The sequence below is a fragment of the Engraulis encrasicolus genome, chromosome 20 (genome assembly GCF_034702125.1).
Source record: "Engraulis encrasicolus isolate BLACKSEA-1 chromosome 20, IST_EnEncr_1.0, whole genome shotgun sequence".
NCBI classification, from domain to species: domain Eukaryota; kingdom Metazoa; phylum Chordata; class Actinopteri; order Clupeiformes; family Engraulidae; genus Engraulis; species Engraulis encrasicolus.
In genome coordinates this window covers 6,226,864-6,249,363 of record NC_085876.1, presented here as the reverse complement: position 1 = coordinate 6,249,363, position 22,500 = coordinate 6,226,864, and the positions used below count along the sequence as shown (strand labels likewise).

Here is a 22,500-nt window from a genome sequence, read left to right as displayed (position 1 = left end):
CACAGACGCACACACACACACATAAACAACATACACACACTCAGACACACACACACACACACACACACTCACACAGACACAGACACACGCGCACCCACACACCCACACACACACTGACAAGACAGACAGACAGACAGACGCGCGTGCACACACACACACACACACACACACACACACACACACACACACACACACACACACACACACACACACACACACACACACACACACACACACACACACACACACACACACACACACACACACACACACACACTCAAAGCCTGGCCCTAACACACCCTCACCTGTTCGAGCAGTACATCCCCTAGCTGGTGGATGGTGAAGTTGTGCTGACTGCCGGGCTGCAGGCAGTGGTTGCGTCGCAGCAGCAGCTGGGCGAGGAAGCGCTGGTGCAGCAGCAGCAGGCGTTCCAGGCAGGGGAAGAGCACGTTCAGCACGCCCGGCTCCAGCTGCACCTCCTCCAGCATGCCCCGCCGCAACACCCCCTCCATGATGCGCAGCGTACGCACGTGGTGCAACTCCGTCTGGATCAACTCTGGAGGAGAGACGGTGAATAGAGATGTAATGGGGGAGACATTTTTAAATTCTCTTATTTAACCCATTTTAGCCTAAGCCCTTTTTGGGAAAGGGTGCCCTCTGCCCGTTAAATCCTAAATACGTATATCAGCCATCGAAGCACACACAAACATGAAATAAGTTGCATTTAAAAGCTAGGACCCTCATTTTGCATTAGAAAGTCTTCATTCAGTTCTAACATACCCACATTTTTTTAATATAAAAACCCTCAAATCTCAAGAGCCTGAATGCAGCGTGTATGTGTCTCCAGACTAAAAGGGGCTAAGGGGGGGAGGGGGCTGTTATAATCTTATTGTCACCAAAACGGTAATGACCAAGTATTATCGGTTACTCCCGGGATTGTCGAAGCAATGTTGTTATGAATGATGTAGTATTTTCAGCAAAGAGTGAACAGGCCGGTCGACAGGCCCATCTGCAGTAAGAGGTTACAGTTGTTCATGAGAGGAAAGAGACAAAAAAGAAAAGGAAAAAAGACAACTCAGCCGAGTCAAGTGTACTTTATTGACAAAAGTCTATGTCGTAGGGTTAGCAGCACGGAAACCCTGGAGGAGAGAGAGGAGGGGAATACTGAGAGATGAGGGTGTGATGAGATGTCTGTGAGTATTACTGTGCTGTTTAAAGGAGGGGAAGAGAGACAGGGTTGAATACCGCAACATCCCCTCCATGAAGAATGGGGAGGTGTGAGAAGCAAGTGAGGTGAGTCAAATCAGGTTAAGAACAACAACCTGTCATTCATCCAGCAGGCCATTTTATTCAAAGGATATATACTGTACAATATACAGTATATGTTCTGTAAGAATGTGTTTGGGCAGGGGACGTTGGATGGTGTGGATGTAGGCTACCGGTCTTCTTTTTGGAGCTGAAACTAAACTTTTGTAAAGGACATGACTAATGAGATAGAGAGATGTCTATGAATGTTCTCTTTTCTCCAGGTCATCTCATTCAAATGAGTTCAGTGATACGCACCTGCACTCCTTTTTGGAGACAGAGACAGAAGGGAGAGAGAGGGAGAAAGTGGGACAAGCAGGTGGCTGTCCAATAAAAGGCAGAATGACAAGTTGATAATAAGAGATAATGAGATAAGATGTTGATAACCTCAACACGATCCTTGATAAGCGAAGAGAATAGGTTGTAACTGTTGGGAGAAGAGTTCTAGACCCCATTTCTCGACAGTGTTGTTGCTAACTAAGTTAGCAACTTACTTGATTGCAATGCAGTTTCCCATTCGCAACTTACTAAGTTGCTAACTAGTTAGCGACGGCACTGTCGAGAAACAGGGTCCTTATTCCCACACAGCGTTAACTGCGTGGAGGTGGAAACAATCCGCTCAAGTATTATTTCCAAGTCACCGCTAGCCACTGCACTGTTGGTGTGAAAGGACTACTCTGTCTTCATGCATTCATAACTCTTCTGCTCAGATGCTGGACAAAAACTCCTGTGCACCAATCTGCGCACAGAATGTCAGTTTGCCTTTAGCATAATAAGACTGTGTGAAAAGATTCAACTACATCATAACAACATTGCTAAGATATTACCAAGAGCCTTCGGCAATAGATTAAGACTTGGTCATTACAATTTTGGTGACAGTAAGGTTATGACATAGGCTCTGTGCAAAGAGGTCAACTGTATATCTTACCGTAGATGACATCTTGTCTTTTGATGACGTCTTTCCTGTGAGTCTGCAAGTAGGCAGAGTCCACCGCTGTGCTCCACGAATCAGCTTCAAAGTCCCGCCCCTCGATCTCCATCTCTTCCAGCATAGACGTGTAGTACTCCCCTGCAGGATTCCAGAGTAAACACAAGTTAGACATGTGCATGTGTGTGTGTGTCCGTGCGCAAATGTTTGTGTGTATGAATCTGTGCATGTGTCCATATGTTTGTGCACTTTGTGTGTGTGTGTGTGTGTGTGTGTGTGTGTGTGTGTGTGTGTGTGTGTGTGTGTGTGTGTGTGTGTGTGTGTGTGTGTGTGTGCGTGCGTGCGTGTGTGCGCGTATGTATGTGCACGTGCATATGTGTGTCTGCATGCATTTGTGTGTGTGTGCATTTGTGTTTATGTGTTTGTGTGTATGTGCATGGTGCACCTCATCATTTAGACGCTCCATAGTCCTGCTTCATGTGTACCGGTATGTGTGTGTGTGTGTGTGTGTGTGTGTGTGTGTGTGTGTGTGTGTGTGTGTGTGTGTGTGTGTGTGTGTGTGTGTGTGTGTGTGTGTGTGTGGCATACCGTCATCATTTAGGGACTCCATAGACATGGTCCTGCTCCTGAAGTTGAGTGAGTCTGTTGACTGAGAGAGGATCCTGCGCAGTCCCAAAGGAGAGTCATCATTCGTCCTATAGGCCAAACATGCATGCATACACAAATACGAACACACACACACACACACACACACACACACACACACACACACACACACACACACACACACACACACACACACACACACACACACACACACACACACACACACACACACATATATACACATGCTCTCACACACACAGACACATCACCACAGCCATCACCATGCAAACAGATACACAAGAAGGGACCACACACAACCCACACGCACGCATACAAAATACGCACATACGCACGAACATTCACAATGCACACAGACATAATACAGACAGATTCATGCAAACACACAAAAACAAACAATAAAGAAAAAAAAATACTACAAATGAGCAGGCATGTAATCACCAACAGTAGCACAAACACTGAAAACCAAAATGAACAAAAAGTACGACACAACACTGAAACATGATGACACACCACTGAACAAACAAAGCGCTGCGACAGTAGCATTATATCCATACCATGTTACAACATTTGGCAGAGCAATACCAACCCATATCATTACAGCAAAATGACTAGCAAGCATATATCCATGCAGACACAGCAGAATTTTAGTAGTTTGATATCGCCATGATATAGAAATGGAACATCTTCAGATCGTTTTTATAGCATCAGATATCTTTTCAGACAGTTACAGCAGAATTTGACACCCATCTCTTGTGTCCTCCAATACCCCATAACCTGTCTCCTTCTGTAAGCCAGGATGCATTAAGTTTACAAGAAGAACTCTATAGACGACGTTTTGCTAAAAACTGGATATTTATATGACTCCAGTGGGACTCATACACAACAACTTTCGAGTGCTTTGGCATCAACAGGTATGATTCTGTTTTTGTCATTAGAGGTGATGATGGTGGAAGAACGAATACTGTGGAGTATTTTCCTGAGCCAATTTGTTGTTGTCATTGATACAGTACATTTGCACATCTCAGAGCATATAGTAAATATTTGTAAAGCTTATTAAGTAAATGTACTCCCAAGACAAGACTCTTAAGGTATATCTAGAACATAACATTTGCCACATCACCAATAGACTATTTTTCTACTTCTGTCACCTCTGTTCACCTGTTTCCAACCAATAGCAGACGAGCCTGACACTCACCCTGCGATGTTATTGGTGGAGACGCTCTTGGAGAGGGAGAGGGAGGAGCGTCCGCGGCGGGAGCCGAGCAGCGATTGGCGGAGGCTGTCGGAGGGGTAGATGGCAGAGCTGGGCCGCTCCCTCATCATGTTGCCTACAGGGGATCACAGCACAGGAGATCGTCAGTTACATTACATTATCACATTACACTTAGCTGACGCTATTATGCAAAGACACTTGCAGTTATTTAAAGCATATTGGTTACAGTCCCTGGAGCAGTATTGGGTTAGGTGCCTTGCTCAAGGGCACCTCAGCCATGGAATGAAGTGGTGGTGAGTGGGATTTGAACACGCTACCCTCTGATCCAAAGCCCATGTCCTTAACCACTACTAGGCCATGGTTGCGGACGTTCTGACGACAGACAAACTGGTTTGAGAAAGTAAAAGTCCTGCCAGATATTCCTTCCTTCCTTCCTCCTCCTAATACATGGTAGTAGGTGATTTCTATAATGCAAGCTCGTCTACCTGGCTGAAGGATACAAGATACGAGACACAAGATATTTATCGTCATGTTTGTAGTCGTGAGTAAAAAAAGGCAGGTTGAAAAAAAGAAATGAAGAGTGAAGTAGGAGTAGTTCTAGTCTATGGTTCTTCGTGGCAGTTCCTGGTGGTTTGAGGGAAGACGTCTTAGGGTGTGGTAGGATCTGATGTTTGATTGAATTGGCTGTGGCAAATACATTGAGTATTGAGTATTTCCAAAGCCAGGATGTTTGCCCCTGGTTATAACACTATACTTACTCTTACTATGTTTATCCTGTATGTTGTCCTGCTGTCCTATCCTGTAACTTAAATGCTTATCCTTTGTGTATGCATGGTAGAATGAGAATCATAATTTCACTTCCTTTGTATGTCCAGAACATGTGAAGGAATTAACAAATAAAACTGACTTTGACAGAATAGAGGGAATCCGAAACACTCAAGGTTGCAATTTTCATACTTTTCATTAGCAGCATAAAAAGTACAAAAACGGCAACCTTGAGTACCCCAGATTTCCTCTATTTTGCACAAGTTTCAGTCCCTACGCCGATGAGCATCGAGGACAAAAGGTGAACACCCTGAAGCACTCCAATCTCCTGTGTGTTTTCTGAAAGCTGACTTTGACGTTGGCTTTGACTTGAATTTGACTTTTGAGATGGATAATGTGTGGAGGTGCACGCTGTAGTAACAAGAAACAAAGTGGTACAAAGGAAAGGTGAAAAGGTGAAAAGGATGTACAAATGGAATAGAGAATCAAACAAAACCTGAACGAGTAAGGCCAAGTCAGATGAAAAGAGGAAACAAAAGGTGTGAAGAACTCCTTCCTTGTGGCTTAGGCTCAAACTTAATAAGCATTTATAAATGACATCTCCCACAGAGAGCATTTAATTTGACATCTGTTGTTGACCCTTGTTCATGCTTGTGCATTTCGCAGAGGGATTGAGTGTGTGTGTGCGCACGTGTGTGTGTGTGTGTGTGTGTGTGTGTGTGTGTGTGTGTGTGTGTGTGTGTGTGTGTGTGTGTGTGTGTGTGTGTGTGTGTGTGTGTGTGTGTGTGTGTGTGTGTGTGTGTGTGCACGCGGATGTGAGGGTGCTTTCCATGGCTCGGCTGTCAGACTCACTCTTGTTTCGCAGTGTCACACTCTGGTACGCCGAACTGGTCCTTGTCACTGCCATCTTCTGTTGCTGTGGAAACGTAACAGGATGAGAGAGAGAGAGAGAAAGAGAGAGAGAGAGAGAGAGAGAGAGAGAGAGAGAGAGAGAGAGAGAGAGAGAGAGAGAGAGAGAGAGAGAGAGACAGAGGGAGATTGTTTACAACACAGCTGATCAGTGCCACATTTCCCAGTTTGACTCTGGACACAGTACACAGTTATGGTCATTATAATTCATTAGATGCTATTATGCCAGATGATGCAGCAGTTGTTGCTGTTTTTTCCTTTTTCCTTTTCAGACCTAGCGGAGGAAGGAGTGGTTTCCTGATCACTCTCTTGCCTCAGCATGCCCCTAAAGAACATGAACAGCACCGAGCCATGTTACTCTTGAAAAGGGCGAGTCACCACAAACCTCATTGTGAAAGCAGCATCATCATGTCTGTTTGTGGTTACTATAAGGACTGTTTTTTGGTCAGGAGGAAGCAACACTGTGAATGCAGAGATATCATGTCTTGTTTGAAATAGAAATGCAGAAATATCAACCTGCCTGTCTGCTATAAAGCAGTGTTTATAGTGGTTGTTTGCTGTATAAGGTTTAGTTCCCAATAGCCTACCCACAGGAGAACTTCAGACATTTTATTGTATTGTCCTATCGAGGTTTTTACATGCTGTGAAAAATAATAAATAAAAGAACTGTCACCAAAATTAAAGAAAAAATATCTAATAATATGTGCACTTGATGTGAGACTTGCTAGGAAGCTGTAAAGCAAAACTAGCTCAGAGTCCCCAAATTGTCAATTTAATTGTCAACAGTGAAAAGGGAAGTAGAAAAAAAGAGGGCAAGGAAGCACACACAAGGTCACCAGTTGAGCCTTGTATACACAACACTCTAAAGTTCGTCCCTGGTTTTAGGCTTCCTTTTCCTTCATTTTCATTTCCTTCCCACCTTCTGCCCTGTTGTCTACACCTCAACAGCCCTCAACCACTACCACACCCCCCCCCCCCCCCACCCCCCCCCATCATCTCACACTCTGCTTCATCAACAAATGACAATCCCACAACCAACACCCCCCCCACCCCCCGGGCATCTTACCCTCTGCTTCATCTTGGCACAGTTGGGCAGTGTGTCTCGGCATCGGTTATGGATGGTGACGTTACAGGCTGAAAGACAGAAACAGGCAAAAGAACAATACGGTGGATGTCAGACACTTGTTTGTCTCTTCACATGGTACTTTCTCAGGCATGTGCTCCCTCTCCCCTGTGACACATAGTCCTTCTCTCAAGGAAATTGTTCACCAAATAAACTACCACCAAAGAAGACCAGAGCGCTGTGATTTATCCCCCTTCACTTGGACTCCCTCAAAACACTTGTAAACACTGTTAAGAGCTCTCTCTCTCTCCCCCCTCTCTCTCTATCTCTGTCTCACTATCATGCCCCCATTTTTCTCTCTCTCTTGCTCTCTCTCTCGCTCTCTCGTTCTGTTGCTTACCCCCCACATGCACCTATCAAGCTTACGTTTGTTCCATTGTTCCAAATCAATTCCACTTCCTGTTTTGGGGGCCTTTGGACAGGATGTGGAACAAGGGGACATGGAGAGGAGGGGTGGGGTGGAAGGGGAGGAGGGGGGTTCCCCCAAAGAAGCACTCCCCCTCTCTCCGATAACCCACTGACACCAACACACCCACACATACACTTTCCTTCAGTTACAGTCAAGACTTTCACAACCCACTTCTCTTTTGTCATGAATCAAACCAGAAGAACTGTGCAGGTGCCCACACAACGGAAAGGGTGTGTGTGTTTAGGGAGTGACACCACATGAGTGTGTGTATACATGTACATATACTTGTATATATGCTTACCTCTATATATATATGTTATATATATATATATATATATATATATATATATATATATATATATATATATATATATATATATATAATTTTTTTTTTTCCCTTTCACCTAACTCTTCTTTTTCATGAGCTATTTTTGTGTTTCTTTCTACAGTTATTTTCAATTTCAATTACTCTGCAACAAATTCCATTTCATTGTCTCACTGTGCATGGCCAGGGCTTACAAGGCCTCATATACTACTGTTTGTCTCTGTGGACAAAAATATGTAAGAGAATATCTGTGTCTACTAGACACTGCTAGATCATTTTTAGGCTTCTCCCGCCTCTACGCGGAATGATGATAGCTCAAAACCGTGCATAGAACATACATAAAGCATATTAAAGATTCTATGACATATCATTGACATTGACTGAGCTCTCCTCATCTACAATAATAATTACAATAATTTCAGGTTTTTACTGAAAATCCGTAAAATGTGTTTTACTTGATTCTTGTGTGTTAGGTAGAGAATTGCGCATACTGATATGGTTTGCAATAAGTGGATTGCTACAAAGACATCCAAATCAAGGCAGAGTGTTAATGTAAGGTTTGTGAGGTAGCTGTGATATATGAGCGTTAGGAATTAGAAATAGTGCCATAGATGTACGGTAACTTCAAATGTTCTCTCTCAAAACGGCATCCTGCCCAAGTGTGTGAATACGGCATCCTTGCCGTGGCCAACTCTCGGAGGACTGTAGCGTCTGTTCGTTAATGCTTCATAGTAAAGAGTGGGAATGAACATGAAGCGAACGGCGAGCTGCTGAGTGTTGATTATCTCGTTGTCCATCTCTCTTGGCTGTGTGTGTGTGTGTGTGTGTGTGTGTGTGTGTGTGTGTGTGTGTGTGTGTGTGTGTGTGTGTGTGTGTGTGTGTGTGTGTGTGTGTGTGTGTGTGTGTGTGTGTGTGTGTGTGTGTGTGTGTGTTGTGAGTGTGGGAGGCCTGGGTACCCTCCAAAGGCACTAGGCACAAGCCTACGAGTGGGAGTTTGTGTGAAAGTGCGGGCCTGCATCTTGGTACATTCTGTATAAATAACAGAATATGATACCAAGGGGATACATCAGTGTGTGTGTGTGTGTGTGTGTGTGTGTGTGTGTGTGTGTGTGTGTGTGTGTGTGTGTGTGTGTGTGTGTGTGTGTGTGTGTGTGTGTGTGTGTGTGTGTGTGTGTGTGTGTGTATTCATGTGCACAGTGCCTTTTCCATCTCAGCCTGCCTGATGGTACTGAATATTGAATATAAAGGCAATTAATATTATCAAATATTATCGCACATCCAGCTATTCAACATCACACAGAAGGACAGAGAGAGAGAGAGAGAGATCGTCATAGGTGACTGGACTGCATGAACAAACCCCACTCCAGCACACTTTATATCCATGCCTTCCGTGCTTCTACCTGGACTCTTATCCTCTGCCTTTTCTACAATTGGAATCTACACACTGCATTAGGATTCTTTTACTGTACTGCACTGTTTTTTTATTCTCCAATACAGCCATACAAGACAATCAGATTTTTCTATGCTCAAGCGTGTCTGTGTGTATCTTTACTATGCACAGTGACTTCTGACACTCCTGGACACTTTGTTGGTCACTTTGTCTTGCAATGTGCCGATCAGCTAGGGCACATGTGACACTGTGGACACTTTATAATTGTGTGTGTGTGTGTGTGTGTGTGTGTGTGTCTTCAAGTACGTGTGTGTGTGTGTAGTACTCACTGGGGCAGCTGAGTGCCTCCTTGGCGGTGATGCTCTTGTTGCAGGCAGAACAGAGGGTTGTCGCGGAGACGGTGAGGGAGGTGTAGAGGTGGCCGTTGCTATAGCAGGCCTCGCGCTCCCTCGCCTGACGCTCCAGCTCTCGCATGCGCTCCTTCTCCTTATTCTGATGGAGGGAGAGACAGCAGACAGAAAGACAGACATCACATCACATTAGGTTACATTTGGCAGACGATTTTGGCTAAAGCGGCTTACAATCAAGGACATAAACATAGCAGAGAGACAAAAAGGCAGACAGAAAAATAGACAGTCAGACACATATTACTTCTTAATAATATTGTAAACACACACAAAGAAAGCCACATTATTAACTTTGCTTTCCTTATCACCAATGGTCTAGTTCTAAGCTGATAACCTTAATTAAAACCCCCACTCTTTACACATCCTGGTTGCAACAGCAGTCCAATATGCTTCAGTTGAAGAGATTTTGATAATCTGTCCCTCAGAAACATCACTCAATGTTTTTCGGAAAACATCTTGAAAGACATTTGTGCTCATATTGGATAGGATATCGTGAGAGTGAGACAGAAACGTTGGTAAGCACCTGTAAATGACCTCTGCTCGGAATGGAACTCGGGTCGCCAGATTTATAGCATAGCATCTTAATGGTATTGAACACAGAACTGGGAAATGGGAGCTTGCGTAAATTCTACCAGGGAGACTCAAATTTCTCGGCTGTCAAACTTACTAGGCTAACCAACAAATCTCCCTTGACAGATCATACATGCGTCATCATTGTCCAGGATCGTCAACCAATCACAACGCGAGATTGGCGAATTCCCCCGTTACGCATCACTCATGCATCGTTCCCTCTCAGCCAATGGATCACATTCACGTTAGTTTAAAAAGCCGTCACTCATTCTGTTCTCTGCTTTCTAGTTAAGCCGACTTTGAAGCCACCACCACCCCTCCGTCCACCGTCACCAGTGGTTCCCGTCTGTTAGGGGGCAGGCTACGCCCGCCTCCATCTCCGCTGGAGGATATGCTGTCCTACCCCGGAGTTCAACGCGAAGACGGGAACCTTCGCCAAACAGATTCATGCATTTTGTATCAAGTGTAATTGTTCGCCAAACGGATTCATGCATTTTTGTATCATGTCTATTGTTCAATAAATGTTAATAACGTTCATTTGCCTCTCGAGTCTTCATGGTAGAAGTGCTCATCACCTGACAGAGTAGAGAAAAAAAAACACTTTTCTAGGACGGCACAGCACCAAACTCAACCTGTGTGCCATCGCAGCCATCACTATGTAATGGGAGCTACTGCGGACCTTCTACCAGGAAGATTTTGATTGGTTTCAGGTTCAGCCGACATCAAACATTCCTTAACCAATAGGTCTCTCCCTTTCTGCAACAGGTATCTCTCACATCGGTATCGCCTTAAACATCTTCTCTCCCTTAGCCAATAGAATGTCTGCGCGTCTTTTTAAAAATCTGCAGTCACACTCTGTCCACTGCTACCTAGCATAAGCTGACTTCGATGCCACTGCCACCCTTCCAGGCATCGTCACCAGTAGGTTCCCGTCTGCAAAGGGGGCAGGTTACGCCCACCTCCATCTCCGCTGGAAGGATATGTGGTCCTTCCATGAACTTCGTTGCAAAAATGGGACCCTGTGCCAAAGCGATCTTCACATGCCTTGTAACTTCATGTACAATTTCAATGTTAATAAAAAGTCAATATTCTTCCATTTTGGATGTACTGCAATAGACACAGTAAAAGTAAGAGTAGCCAAAAGGGCTCTGTTAAAAATCACCATGTTGTTAATTATCGCACACTTAACCATGCAAAAAAGGACCTGAGGGGGAAAATCATTTGAAAGACATTTTTTAGGCTTTTGTGCTCATATTGGATAGGATATCGTGAGAGTGAGACAGAAACGTTGGTAAGGATCTGTAAATGACGTCTGCTCGGAATGGAACTCGGGTCGCCGGATTTATAGCATAGTATCTTAATGGTATTGAACACAGAACTGGGAAGTGCTCATCATCTGACTGAGTAGAGAAAAAAAAACACTTTTCTAGGACGGCCTCTCGAGTCTTCATGGTAGAAATTGATATACTGTAAAAGATACAATTAAATTAAGAGTAGCCAAAAGGGCTCTCTTTAAAATCACCATGTAGTTAATTATCGCACACTTAACTATGCAAAAATGGGACCTGAGGGGGAAAACAGTGCCTTGCATGTATGACAGTCAGTAAGCTGCTGTCTTGCCTTGTGTGGCTTCACATTTTGAAACGCTCCACTGGTTTAGAACAGACAGAGGAATAAAAATACAAAACAGGAGGAGATGAGAAGCGGTGACTAGCTACTGGCTTGGAGGGTACATCTGGTTTGTTAAAGGGCTTCATTGGAGTCTGGTCCGCCTTTCACAACTCCACTAGAGACACACCCCAGCAAACCCCCCGGGTACAGCCAGTTCAGCTTCCTGTTTTGATCTCTGTGCTCTCCTGTGCCTTGAGCACGCTTACACTAACACTTAATAACACTTGGGCTGTTGACAGAGATGGAAACCACACAGTAAAAATGCAGTGTTAATTCTAAATGAAGAATTCAACACTTAGAGAGTACTCTGTGCCCAAACACTGTCTAGAACAGGGGTATTAAATCAAAAGTCACAGAGGGCCAGTTTATAAAATTCCCTACAGTAAAAGGGCCGAACGTAATACCATATATATGTAGATAGCGCGCCTATGTTTTCATTTTGTTCCAGACTTCTTGGAGGGCCAGACTCTCGCCATGCAAGGGAATCTGGCCCTGGTGCCTCCAATTGAATAGCCCTGGTCTAGAAGATGTGTATTACTGATGTGCACTGGCTTTAGAATAGGTCAAACTTCTATTATCAGGAATTTGTATAATAAAGCGCAATCACAAAACCAGCAAATTTCATTTGTTTCAACAGTCAGGTTCGAATCCCACCCTGACCTACACCTCTATCCGTTGTTGACATGACCATGAGGAAGGTGCCAAATCCCACATTGCTCCAGGGACTGTAACCAATACCCTGTACTTCCATAACCTACATAAAAGCATCAGCTAAGTGTAATGTACCGTTATGAAACTCATAATGATCTATGGGCTGTAGGGAGGCTAGCCAAGACTGTATTGAAGTAACAGATAGTGCTTATTATATTAGACTGTTAAAATGTGACTCCCATAGTGGGTTTCCAGGAATTGGACACAACAACAGCTGAACTGAGGATATGTGTCACAAGTGAGCTGTCCTTCTGTCATCACACACTATCATTTCCCATGCTCACATTAAAACATTTACATGAGCAATAGCATAACAGACTTAATAAACTACCTCTTTGGCCTTCTGAGTAATGAGTTTTTTGTAAATAGAAGGAACTTTCTCACTATTGGGGAGCGGGTGATGAAGTGATTCTGTCTGCATGTCTTCCTGCGCAGTAAAATGTGTAGTGTTAATTCAACACTCAGAAAGTAGGTCAAAGACTATGGGTTGTTCAATTAGACTATCTAAGTCTTGAAATAGCACTAAAACCATTTGCTGTATGCTTACATCATTTATAGTTAGACATAGGGTGAGACCAAACCTGTTTGCTCTGTACAGACCCTGCTTCTGTAGTCTTTTACCAGTGAAATACAGCAAAACTTCTGTCCTTAGTAGACACTAATACATTACTTATTGTGCTGACAATGCTGATGGGAAGACTAAGAATGTGTATCCTGCATCATCTCAGCGATCATCTCGGTAACCTTATTTGGGAGGTCCAATGGAAAGTCAACACAAACGTGACAAATGGTGACCGTTTGCAGTGGAATGAGAAGACTCCCTTTAGGATTCCACAATATTGTTTCTCCTATCCAGTGTTCGCAGATTGACCTCTCAAGAGCTATTTATATATGTCCGGACTGGGGGCCTGTTTTGTGCTAAAACGACAATTTCACAAGGTTTTAGTTTTAAGCAGTGAATGTGCCTCAGACCATACGTTTTCATGTTATGTAGCCAGTTAACATTTGCTTGAATACACAGACTAGACCAGTGCTTTTCAAACTTTTTTGAGCGATGGCACACATTTTGAAGACAAAATGCCAAGGCACAACACCAATTGCAAATGTTAACCGAAAATAAAACCATATTGCCCATATTAACAATGTACAGTCATTCTATAATTTTCCATGGCACCAGATGATCTCCCACGGCACACTAGCTTTCCACGGCACAGTGGTTGAAAAACACCTGGCTAGACAACCAATAACAAGCATTCAGTCAAGTAATGAGCACTGTTCCTCAATGGAATGCTTTACTATTTACTGAATAAACTTTACAACGATGGTACTATGTTGCTGCAACAGTACACAGTGATACATTTACAAATTGGTCATTGTCATGCCAGTAACAGCAGCCTTATAACCGGGGCCTTGTATGTCTTCAAGCATTTAGCAAAGAAGTTAATGACTAAGGAAAACCTTTACATTTTCACATCCTCCCTGTTCTTAAGAGTGGCACTACAAACACAATACTACTTAAAACCACAAAGAAAGCCCCTTCATCAACATAATTGAACCGGCGAATCACCTCTTTGCTCTTCTGAAATAGATATACATTGATTCACTTCACACTAGAAAAGGGGAAGTGTTGGAAACACTTCTGACAACAAGTGCACTAAAGTCCACCCCCATACAACATCATATTATATACAGTACTTGTGTTCTATGCTGCAGGTAAACATGCACCCCTGACACTGGTGAACTATTGTTCCAGAGAAGAAGGCTGCACAGTAAAAAAATGCAGTTTCAATTCAACACTCTGGGAGTACTCTGGGACCAAATACATTCTGGAAGATGTTAAATCGACTCAAACAACAATGATTTTTTTTTGCTGTGTGCGGCCTGCATTAAACGGATGGCAACTCAGCAACTTTTACAGAGCCAGCCAGCCAGCCAGTCAGCCACTGCTGCGTGATTCACCTTCCTCTTTTGCCATGAGATGCGAGTCAACCCACCAACATTACAAAAATGGAAGCATGTGCACGGCACAAAAAGGCATACTCAAACACACACACGCAAACAGTAACACACACACACACACACACACACACACACACACACACACACACACACACACACACACACACACACACACACACACACACACACACACACACACACACACACACACACACAGTCACAATGTAAAGATGATGTCAGGGGTTATGTTGAACATGTGGGAGACAATAACGCTCTCACAAACACACACACACACACACAAACTTAAACTTTTGAAGCGTGAAGATGTGAGTAAATGGCTTCTGCTCTGCCTCAGGCAAAGCATGACATACACACTATACTGTACATACAGCTTTTCCTACACAGTAGAAAATACAGCTCTCACTCATTTAACTCTTAGCGAATACACTTGGACCAAATACAATCTAGATTCTAGAAGATGTTAACTCGACTCTCTAAGTGCTGAAATAACAATGATTTTTTTTTTGTTTTAATGTGCAGTTGTAGGCTACATTCAGCCAAACTGCAAGGCCAGAGGTGGATAAAGAGCCTTGATTTCAGCAGCCGTGGTGTATCAACGTGGGCCCAGGGTCATGTGTGTGTGTACATGTTCAGTAGAAGGGAGATGACTACATCACCGCATGTTGGCACACAGCACAGGAAGCTGTGAGAGAGCACTTCCTCTTCCCCCTCTGCTGGGTTGCCATGGATACCGCAGAAAAAGAGAGGGGGGGGGGCTATACAAACGTGTGTGTGTGTGTGTGTGTATGTGTGTGTGTGAGAGAGAGTGTATGTCTGTGCATGTGTGTACGTGTGCTCTTGAACTTTCTGTGTCAATGTTTGTGTGTGTATGCTGTATGTCGTCAATACAAACTACTCTGACTGTGATGTGAGATTACAGTGTGTAGGTGTACTGTATGAGTGATTTCCTTTCGTTTCCAGCACACCACAGCAATCTACTGTATCTTTCACATTGCAACCACACAGGATCCATGAAGAGAGGCGAAGAGAAGAGAAGAGAAGAGAAGAGAAGAGAAGAGAAGAGAAGAGAAGAGAAGAGAAGAGAAGAGAAGAGAAGAGAAGAGAAGAGAAGAGAAAATCAATGCAGAGAGGAAAACCAGAATGAGGTTGGATTCCATGCTTAGTATACCAACAGTAGGAGCTCTGAGAAAAGATCCCTACCCTTGTGATAGGCCTACTTGTATCATCTCATATGGCCGACAAGAAGTTCAACAAGAGCACTTTTGCACACCTCTGTAGTTGGACAGATGTGTAGGATGTTATCCTTGTGAGGTTGTCATTCAAATGTAAGAAAGATCCTGCACACCGTCCATTCCACCAGCAAATAACTCTAATATGATGTTTCTTCATGTAAAAAGGTTGTAGACAGTGTTGTGGGTATTTCTTACACTATAGCCTACAAGAAAAAGGCAAAGACAGCACAAAATGACAAAGATAAGCAGAAGCTCAGTGGCAGTGAACTGATGAAGCAGTGTTGCAAGAGCGTGTGTGTGTGTGTGTGTGTGTGTATGTGTGCGTGTGTGTGTGTGTAAGTTTATCTGTCCATCGACTCTGGCCATCTGGTTGTTAGCCCTAGAGAACACATATTGCTGTTCTTCCTTTTTTCAGACCGACACTGGCTACCTGTGCTGTGCCTTCTTCAATCAAACACAAATCACCAACCCTCGCCTTCAAAGTGACAGCTGGTGGGGTCTGCATCTACTTATCTGAAATTGATTACGAGGGCTTCTGGCCAGGCCTGCGCACAGTGTTTATCGCAAGAGCATACAAGATTATATACGACTCTTGACTTCTCTTCACACACCAGGCGACTGTTCTCTTTCTCAATCTCCCAAATGGAGGATCGAGTCAGTATGGGCCTTGTCCCGCTCTGTTTCTAGACATCTGACCTACAGTACACCAACACGCACTCTCTGGTTGACTATGATGGACCACAGTCGTGTCGTAGTATGAAATGACGCCATTCATTCATAGAATTTTGCGCTCCCTGCAAGCTATAACATTGACAGACTGTCAGCCTAGGCTGTATCAGGGTTATGTTAACTGTTAACTTAGACACCTGCCGTATGTTGTGTGCTTTGGGGTTTTCTGTGCCAACTATTTCATGATAGTTACTGCCTCCGCTCTCAAGTCTCCTTGCGCTTGTTTTTTAATTTCATAAAAGAGCGGTGTGAGATTGTATCCAGGTATTAGTAACCAAGCACTGACATCTCAATCAACATACAGTATGGCCTGATGGTGTATTGCTGATGACTGACAGCAAGGATATCGTTGCGCTCAAGATGTGTGGACCCAAATAGAACAGTACAAAGTGAGAGCAGGTTTGCACACCGAAAAAAATACCCTAAGGTCAAGCACAAGGAGCACCAGTCAGTACAGAGAGCGCTTCGTGTCTTTTTCAGTGTCCAAATGTGCTCTCACCTTTTTGCTGATGTTTGGAAATATAAGAAAGGTCAGGCCCAGCTCCTGGGATAAACTTCCCAGCAACGCAGAGCAGGAACACAAGAGTGCTATCCAGTCGACTGAGAATCCCAGCCAGCTGCCTCTTAAGGCACTGAGGGCGAGGTTTATCATATCAGCAAAGATAATGTGCAACAACATTAAAGGCAGAGCTGGCTAGGGTGGAAAATCTCGCAACAGTAAGATAGATTTTTAAAAGTAAACAGCGGGGGGAAATCCCACCTCTGCTGTTCTCTCCATCCAAGATGAGAACATGCAAAAAGAATCAGGAAGGCATGCCATGCCAAGTAGACTGGCAGGTCTGTCGACCAATGCCAAGCCAAGAGGAGTAGACTGGCAGGTCTGTCGACCAATGCCAAGCCAAGTAAAGAGGAGTAGACTGGCAGATCTGCTGTCCAATGCCAAGCCGAGGAGGAAGGATTTCCAATGTTTTTTATTGGAGTTCAGAGAAATTTAAGGATGTGATTTCACAGCCTTTTGGCGGCAAAGGACTTGATGGTCGTTATTTTCAGTTTTTCTTTTTTGGTGGAGGCCCTAGCTGTACTGAATGTACCTATTTGGAGCTGTTAGGATGTTTAGATCTGAAGACACTTTGACAGATCACATATTATACTAGCTAGACTCAATAGCCATGACATTTAAGGCAAAGCCCCAAGCAAAACAAAACAAAAAATCCCACAACTAAACAAACAAGTCCGACAGGCGGACAACAGATGCGTCCGTCTATGCCCGTTCTGAACCTTTTTTGCCCAAACGCCCCCTTGGCCTCCTCATAACCTGTCAAGGCAATTTATCAATAAGCCTACCATGTACTGTATAAGCCTGGATTTGAAAAAGTACCATAGGATTTCAACAGTGTTGGGCAATTTACTGAAAAACTGTAATGCATTGCTGATTACATGTTACTGTCTTTTCAAAATAATCCCTTACACTACATTTAGCAATGTGGGGACCTAAGGCGAATTTAGCTTAGGGGGGCCATCGGTCCATCCCATATCACATTTTTTTTAAACATAAAATCTCTATTTTTGTTAGGCTATTTTTTTTTTTAATCACGATTTTTTATTTAAAAAAAAATAATAATTACAAACATAAAAAACAGGCAAACATTACAACCCTTTCTGGACAGATTTCAATGAATAGGCTATTTGCAATTTTGCATAGGCCTACATTAAATAAACTAAAATGTGAAATTCTCTTTTCACTTTAATATGAGAGCAGTGATGTCCCCCCCTCACTGAAGTGTTATTTCATGTGTGTGCATGATGCTGTCACCTATTTGAAGTGACGTTGATGTTGGATTTCATGGAATACTTTTAAATGCCGCTTTGGGAAGAAAACAGAGTAGGCGACAGGTGAACTGTATTTCTGTCAAAACAGTGGTTTGCAGGCGTTTGCGTTTTCACGTGGATATTGTCTTCGTGGACCGTAACAGACAAACCGTAAGTTCCATAAACTAATCAATGAGACATTGGCTACGTGTACATGATGTTTTTAAGTCCGATTTAATAAATGCGATTTAAATAGATCAGATTAAGAGTTATTTTGCGATGCGTATACATGGCACTTTCACTTAAATGCGATTAAACGTCTGGGGAAAATAAAGCATTGCGATTGGACTGAGGACGCACGTGCTGAGCGAGCCAAATAAGGCACGGGGGCGTGGTTCAATGCCACCGAGATGCAGGTCATCTTCCCCACGAAAATCGTTGCCTCAGGCGGACTGAAATCACAACATTTCCCCCTTTCTCCCTGGATCATTTACAATGCTACATTAGCTACCCTGTTAGCATAGAACAAGTCCGACAGGCGGACAACAGATGCGTCCGTCTATGCCCGTTCTGAACCTTTTTTGCCCAAACGCCCCCTTGGCCTCCTCATAACCTGTCAAGGCAATTTATCAATAAGCCTACCATGTACTGTATAAGCCTGGATTTGAAAAAGTACCATAGGATTTCAACAGTGTTGGGCAATTTACTGAAAAACTGTAATGCATTGCTGATTACATGTTACTGTCTTTTCAAAATAATCCCTTACACTACATTTAGCAATGTGGGGACCTAAGGCGAATTTAGCTTAGGGGGGCCATCGGTCCATCCCATATCACATTTTTTTTTAACATAAAATCTCTATTTTTGTTAGGCTATTTTTTTTTTTTTTAAATCACTTTTTTATTTTTTTTATTTATTTTTTTAATTACAAACATAAAAAACAGGCAAACATTACAACCCTTTCTGGACAGATTTCAATGAATAGGCTATTTGCAATTTTGCATAGGCCTACATTAAATAAACTAAAATGTGAAATTCTCTTTTCACTTTAATATGAGAGCAGTGATGTCCCCCCCTCACTGAAGTGTTATTTCAAGTGTGAGCATGATGCTGTCACCTATTTGAAGTGACGTTGATGTTGGATTTCATGGAATACTTTTAAATGCCGCTTTGGGAAGAAAACAGAGTAGGCGACAGGTGAACTGTATTTCTGTCAAAACAGTGGTTTGCAGGCGTTTGCGTTTTCACGTGGATATTGTCTTCGTGGACCGTAACAGACAAACCGTAAGTTCCATAAACTAATCAATGAGACATTGGCTACGTGTACATGATGTTTTTAAGTCCGATTTAATAAATGCGATTTAAATAGATCGGATTAAGAGTTATTTTGCGATGTGTATACATGGCACTTTCACTTAAATGCGATTAAACGTCTGGGGAAAATAAAGCATTGCGATTGGACTGAGGACGCACGTGCTGAGCGAGCCAAATAAGGCACGGGGGCGTGGTTCAATGCCACCGAGATGCAGGTCATCTTCCCCACGAAAATCGTTGCCTCAGGCGGACTGAAATCACAACATTTCCCCCTTTCTCCCTGGATCATTTACAATGCTACATTAGCTACCCTGTTAGCATAGAAAAACGAGTGGTCAAATGGTAATGTGGAGTAACTTTGTTGTGCTTCATTACTTCGTGGGGCACTTTTACATCAATATATGGAAGCCACAACATTTATAGTCGCTTAGGGACTTTAAATTAAGCAAAACTTTCATGTGAAAATCAACAGGAAGTGCCGCCATGTTTTTCTCACTGGCAAAGAGCACGGTTGGTTTGCACGCATGAGCTCCAGGCCAAAACTGAGCGACTGCCACCTTGTGGACACAAGAGGGAATCACAGGAGGGAATCACAATTCAGAAACGCATCACGGGAGGGAAACACATCACGGGAGGGCGGACGGACGGACGGAGGGACGGACGGACGGACGGACGGACGGACGGACGGACACCAAAGCCTCTTATAGAGATGCGTGGGACGCATCTAAAAACGAGTGGTCAAATGGTAATGTGGAGTAACTTTGTTGTGCTTCATTACTTCGTGGGGCACTTTTACATCAATATATGGAAGCCACAACATTTATAGTCGCTTAGGGACTTTAAATTAAGCAAAACTTTCATGTGAAAATCAACAGGAAGTGCCGCCATGTTTTTCTCACTGGCAAAGAGCACGGTCTCTTGGCCATAGATGTGTACATAGGAAACGCTATCTGCAAATGTCTCATGCCTTCCTATTTCATGGCACACATGGATGGAATATGCATACAGACTTCTGTGCTTCTGCAGTTGTGTCAGATAATGCAATCAATCAGCTGCGTAGCCGGTTTGCTAACCATTATGGTAGACGTTTTGGTTTGCACGCATGAGCTCCAGGCCAAAACTGAGCGACTGCCACCTTGTGGACACAAGAGGGAATCACAAGAGGGAATCACAATTCAGAAACTCATCACGGGAGGGCGGACGGACGGACGGACGGACGGACGGACACCAAAGCCTCTTATAGAGATGCGTGGGACGCATCTAAAAATACCTTTAAAAATGTGAACTGTTGTTAACACCCATCTGTTCCATTCTAAGAACACGCTCTGTGTTCCAACCTCCTGACCTACCCCCAGACATCCACATCAACATCATCAGCAGCAGGTTGCATGACTTTGGACTAGGGCTGTAATGATACACTTACAGTAACTCACCCTTCGGTTCATATCACCATTTTTGACCTATGGTTCAATACACCCCACGATTTCTAAAATGTATCTCATTTGAAGCTTGGAAACACTATCACATCAAATCATATGGTTGTTTTCTGGACTGAAGGATAACAAAACTTTGAAAGATACGGCCTCCTTACATCACGATACAGTATCGTGACTATTGTGACTATCATGATTTTTCGGTTCGATCCAATATTGTTACAGCCCTACTTTGGACTGATGCTCCACTTAGATCAGAGACATCGCCACATGTATAGATGTCCTAGGTCAAGGTCAAGATAAACGTTATTAAACCCCAGGGGAAAACTCAAGTGGTCAACATTACACGTCTCCTTAAGACATACTATAAACATATAGACAATAGACACTATGCACATTGCTCACTGACAGGTTAGGTTTAGGAATGAGTTTTGGTATAGGCACAGTTTGACAAAGTGCACTTGTGCCGCATGACACTAAATCATCTACCGTAACTCCCTCTCAGTAATCATTGAGGGTTCAGAACAAAACCCGCAGTGCTGCTTTGTTTAACTTTTATTTTGACAAGTTGCTGTCCCTCCGTCTACTAGGTTCATGAAAGGTTTGGTATGAATGGGTCATGAAACAATCATGAATGCTTCCTGCAGACTATATAACAGTTGTCATGAATGTGCTATGTCGGAACACGTCATAAGTGTCACCCAAATATGCATCAATGCCACACCATGTACATCCCAAGGTCAACATCTCAACCTCACCTCAACATCAACATCAGCTGTTAGCATCCCTTTGGGTTGATTCCCCAAATGTTATATCAGAGAAGGAGCCAGATTTAGATGTTGATAGCAATCCAGTAAACACTACCACCCATCATTCAGTCCACCTGCAAGTTGTAGGCTATGATTATTCCCTCAACTGTAAGTCGCTTTGGTGAAAAAGCATGTGCCAAATGCAATGTAATATAATGTAATGTACCTGCTATAAGACAGAATAATCATTTCAGTAAAAAAAAATCCATCCCATTCCATGGACACACTACAATGTACGTCCCAAAGTCCTGAAATCAACATCAGCAATCAGCATCACTTCGGACTAATGCTCCAGTTAAATCAGAGAGAGAGACGCAGCCGGATTTAGCCAGGAGATGGACAGCCCTGCTGCTCTCAGGGGGCTGCCTGCCTGCCTGCCTGCCTGCTCTCCCTCCCACACTGTCCTGGATCTGAATACAGGCTCCACCACCAGGGAGCCGAGGGGCTAAAACAGACACTGCTCTTATGCCTTATGGACAGGAGGTCGCGGAGGGAAGGTGGAGAAGGGCAATGAGGTTTGTCATGTGCTGCACCTGAACACTTATTAAAAGGTGAGGAGGATGAAAAGTGCTATGCCAGGGGTGACGTGGTGCCACACACTTCTACGGATGTACCATACATAGGCAACACTGCCCAGGGTTCGAATCTGAACTAGGCCATAACTCATCTCAGGCCTTCCCCATCTCTCTCTCGCACTACTTTCACCTCTCTCTCTCTCTCTCTTCACTGCCCTTGGAGCCAATAAAGGCACCCCCCCCCCCCAAAAAAAAACAAACAAAAAAAAAACAGAGAGAGAGAGAGAATGACAAGCCTACTCAAGTCCACCTACACACCTGGGCTG

General features: G+C 43.6%; 1 protein-coding gene across 3 annotated transcripts in view; it reads right to left on the bottom strand.

The window, feature by feature from the left end:
• arhgef1a (Rho guanine nucleotide exchange factor (GEF) 1a) overlaps positions 1-22,500 on the bottom strand; it is a 70,521-nt gene that overhangs the window by 21,428 nt on the left and 26,593 nt on the right. For 2 of the 3 annotated variants that reach the window (XM_063185231.1, XM_063185233.1), the window contains 7 exons: positions 9,324-9,486; positions 6,814-6,881; positions 5,691-5,754; positions 4,056-4,188; positions 2,822-2,928; positions 2,234-2,374; positions 306-556 (listed from right to left, as the gene is read on the bottom strand). In XM_063185231.1, coding sequence (XP_063041301.1) covers positions 306-556; positions 2,234-2,374; positions 2,822-2,928; positions 4,056-4,188; positions 5,691-5,754; positions 6,814-6,881; positions 9,324-9,486 — 927 coding nt within the window. The remainder of the gene's footprint in view (positions 1-305; positions 557-2,233; positions 2,375-2,821; positions 2,929-4,055; positions 4,189-5,690; positions 5,755-6,813; positions 6,882-9,323; positions 9,487-22,500) is intronic. The other variant, XM_063185232.1, reaches the window with a different exon arrangement.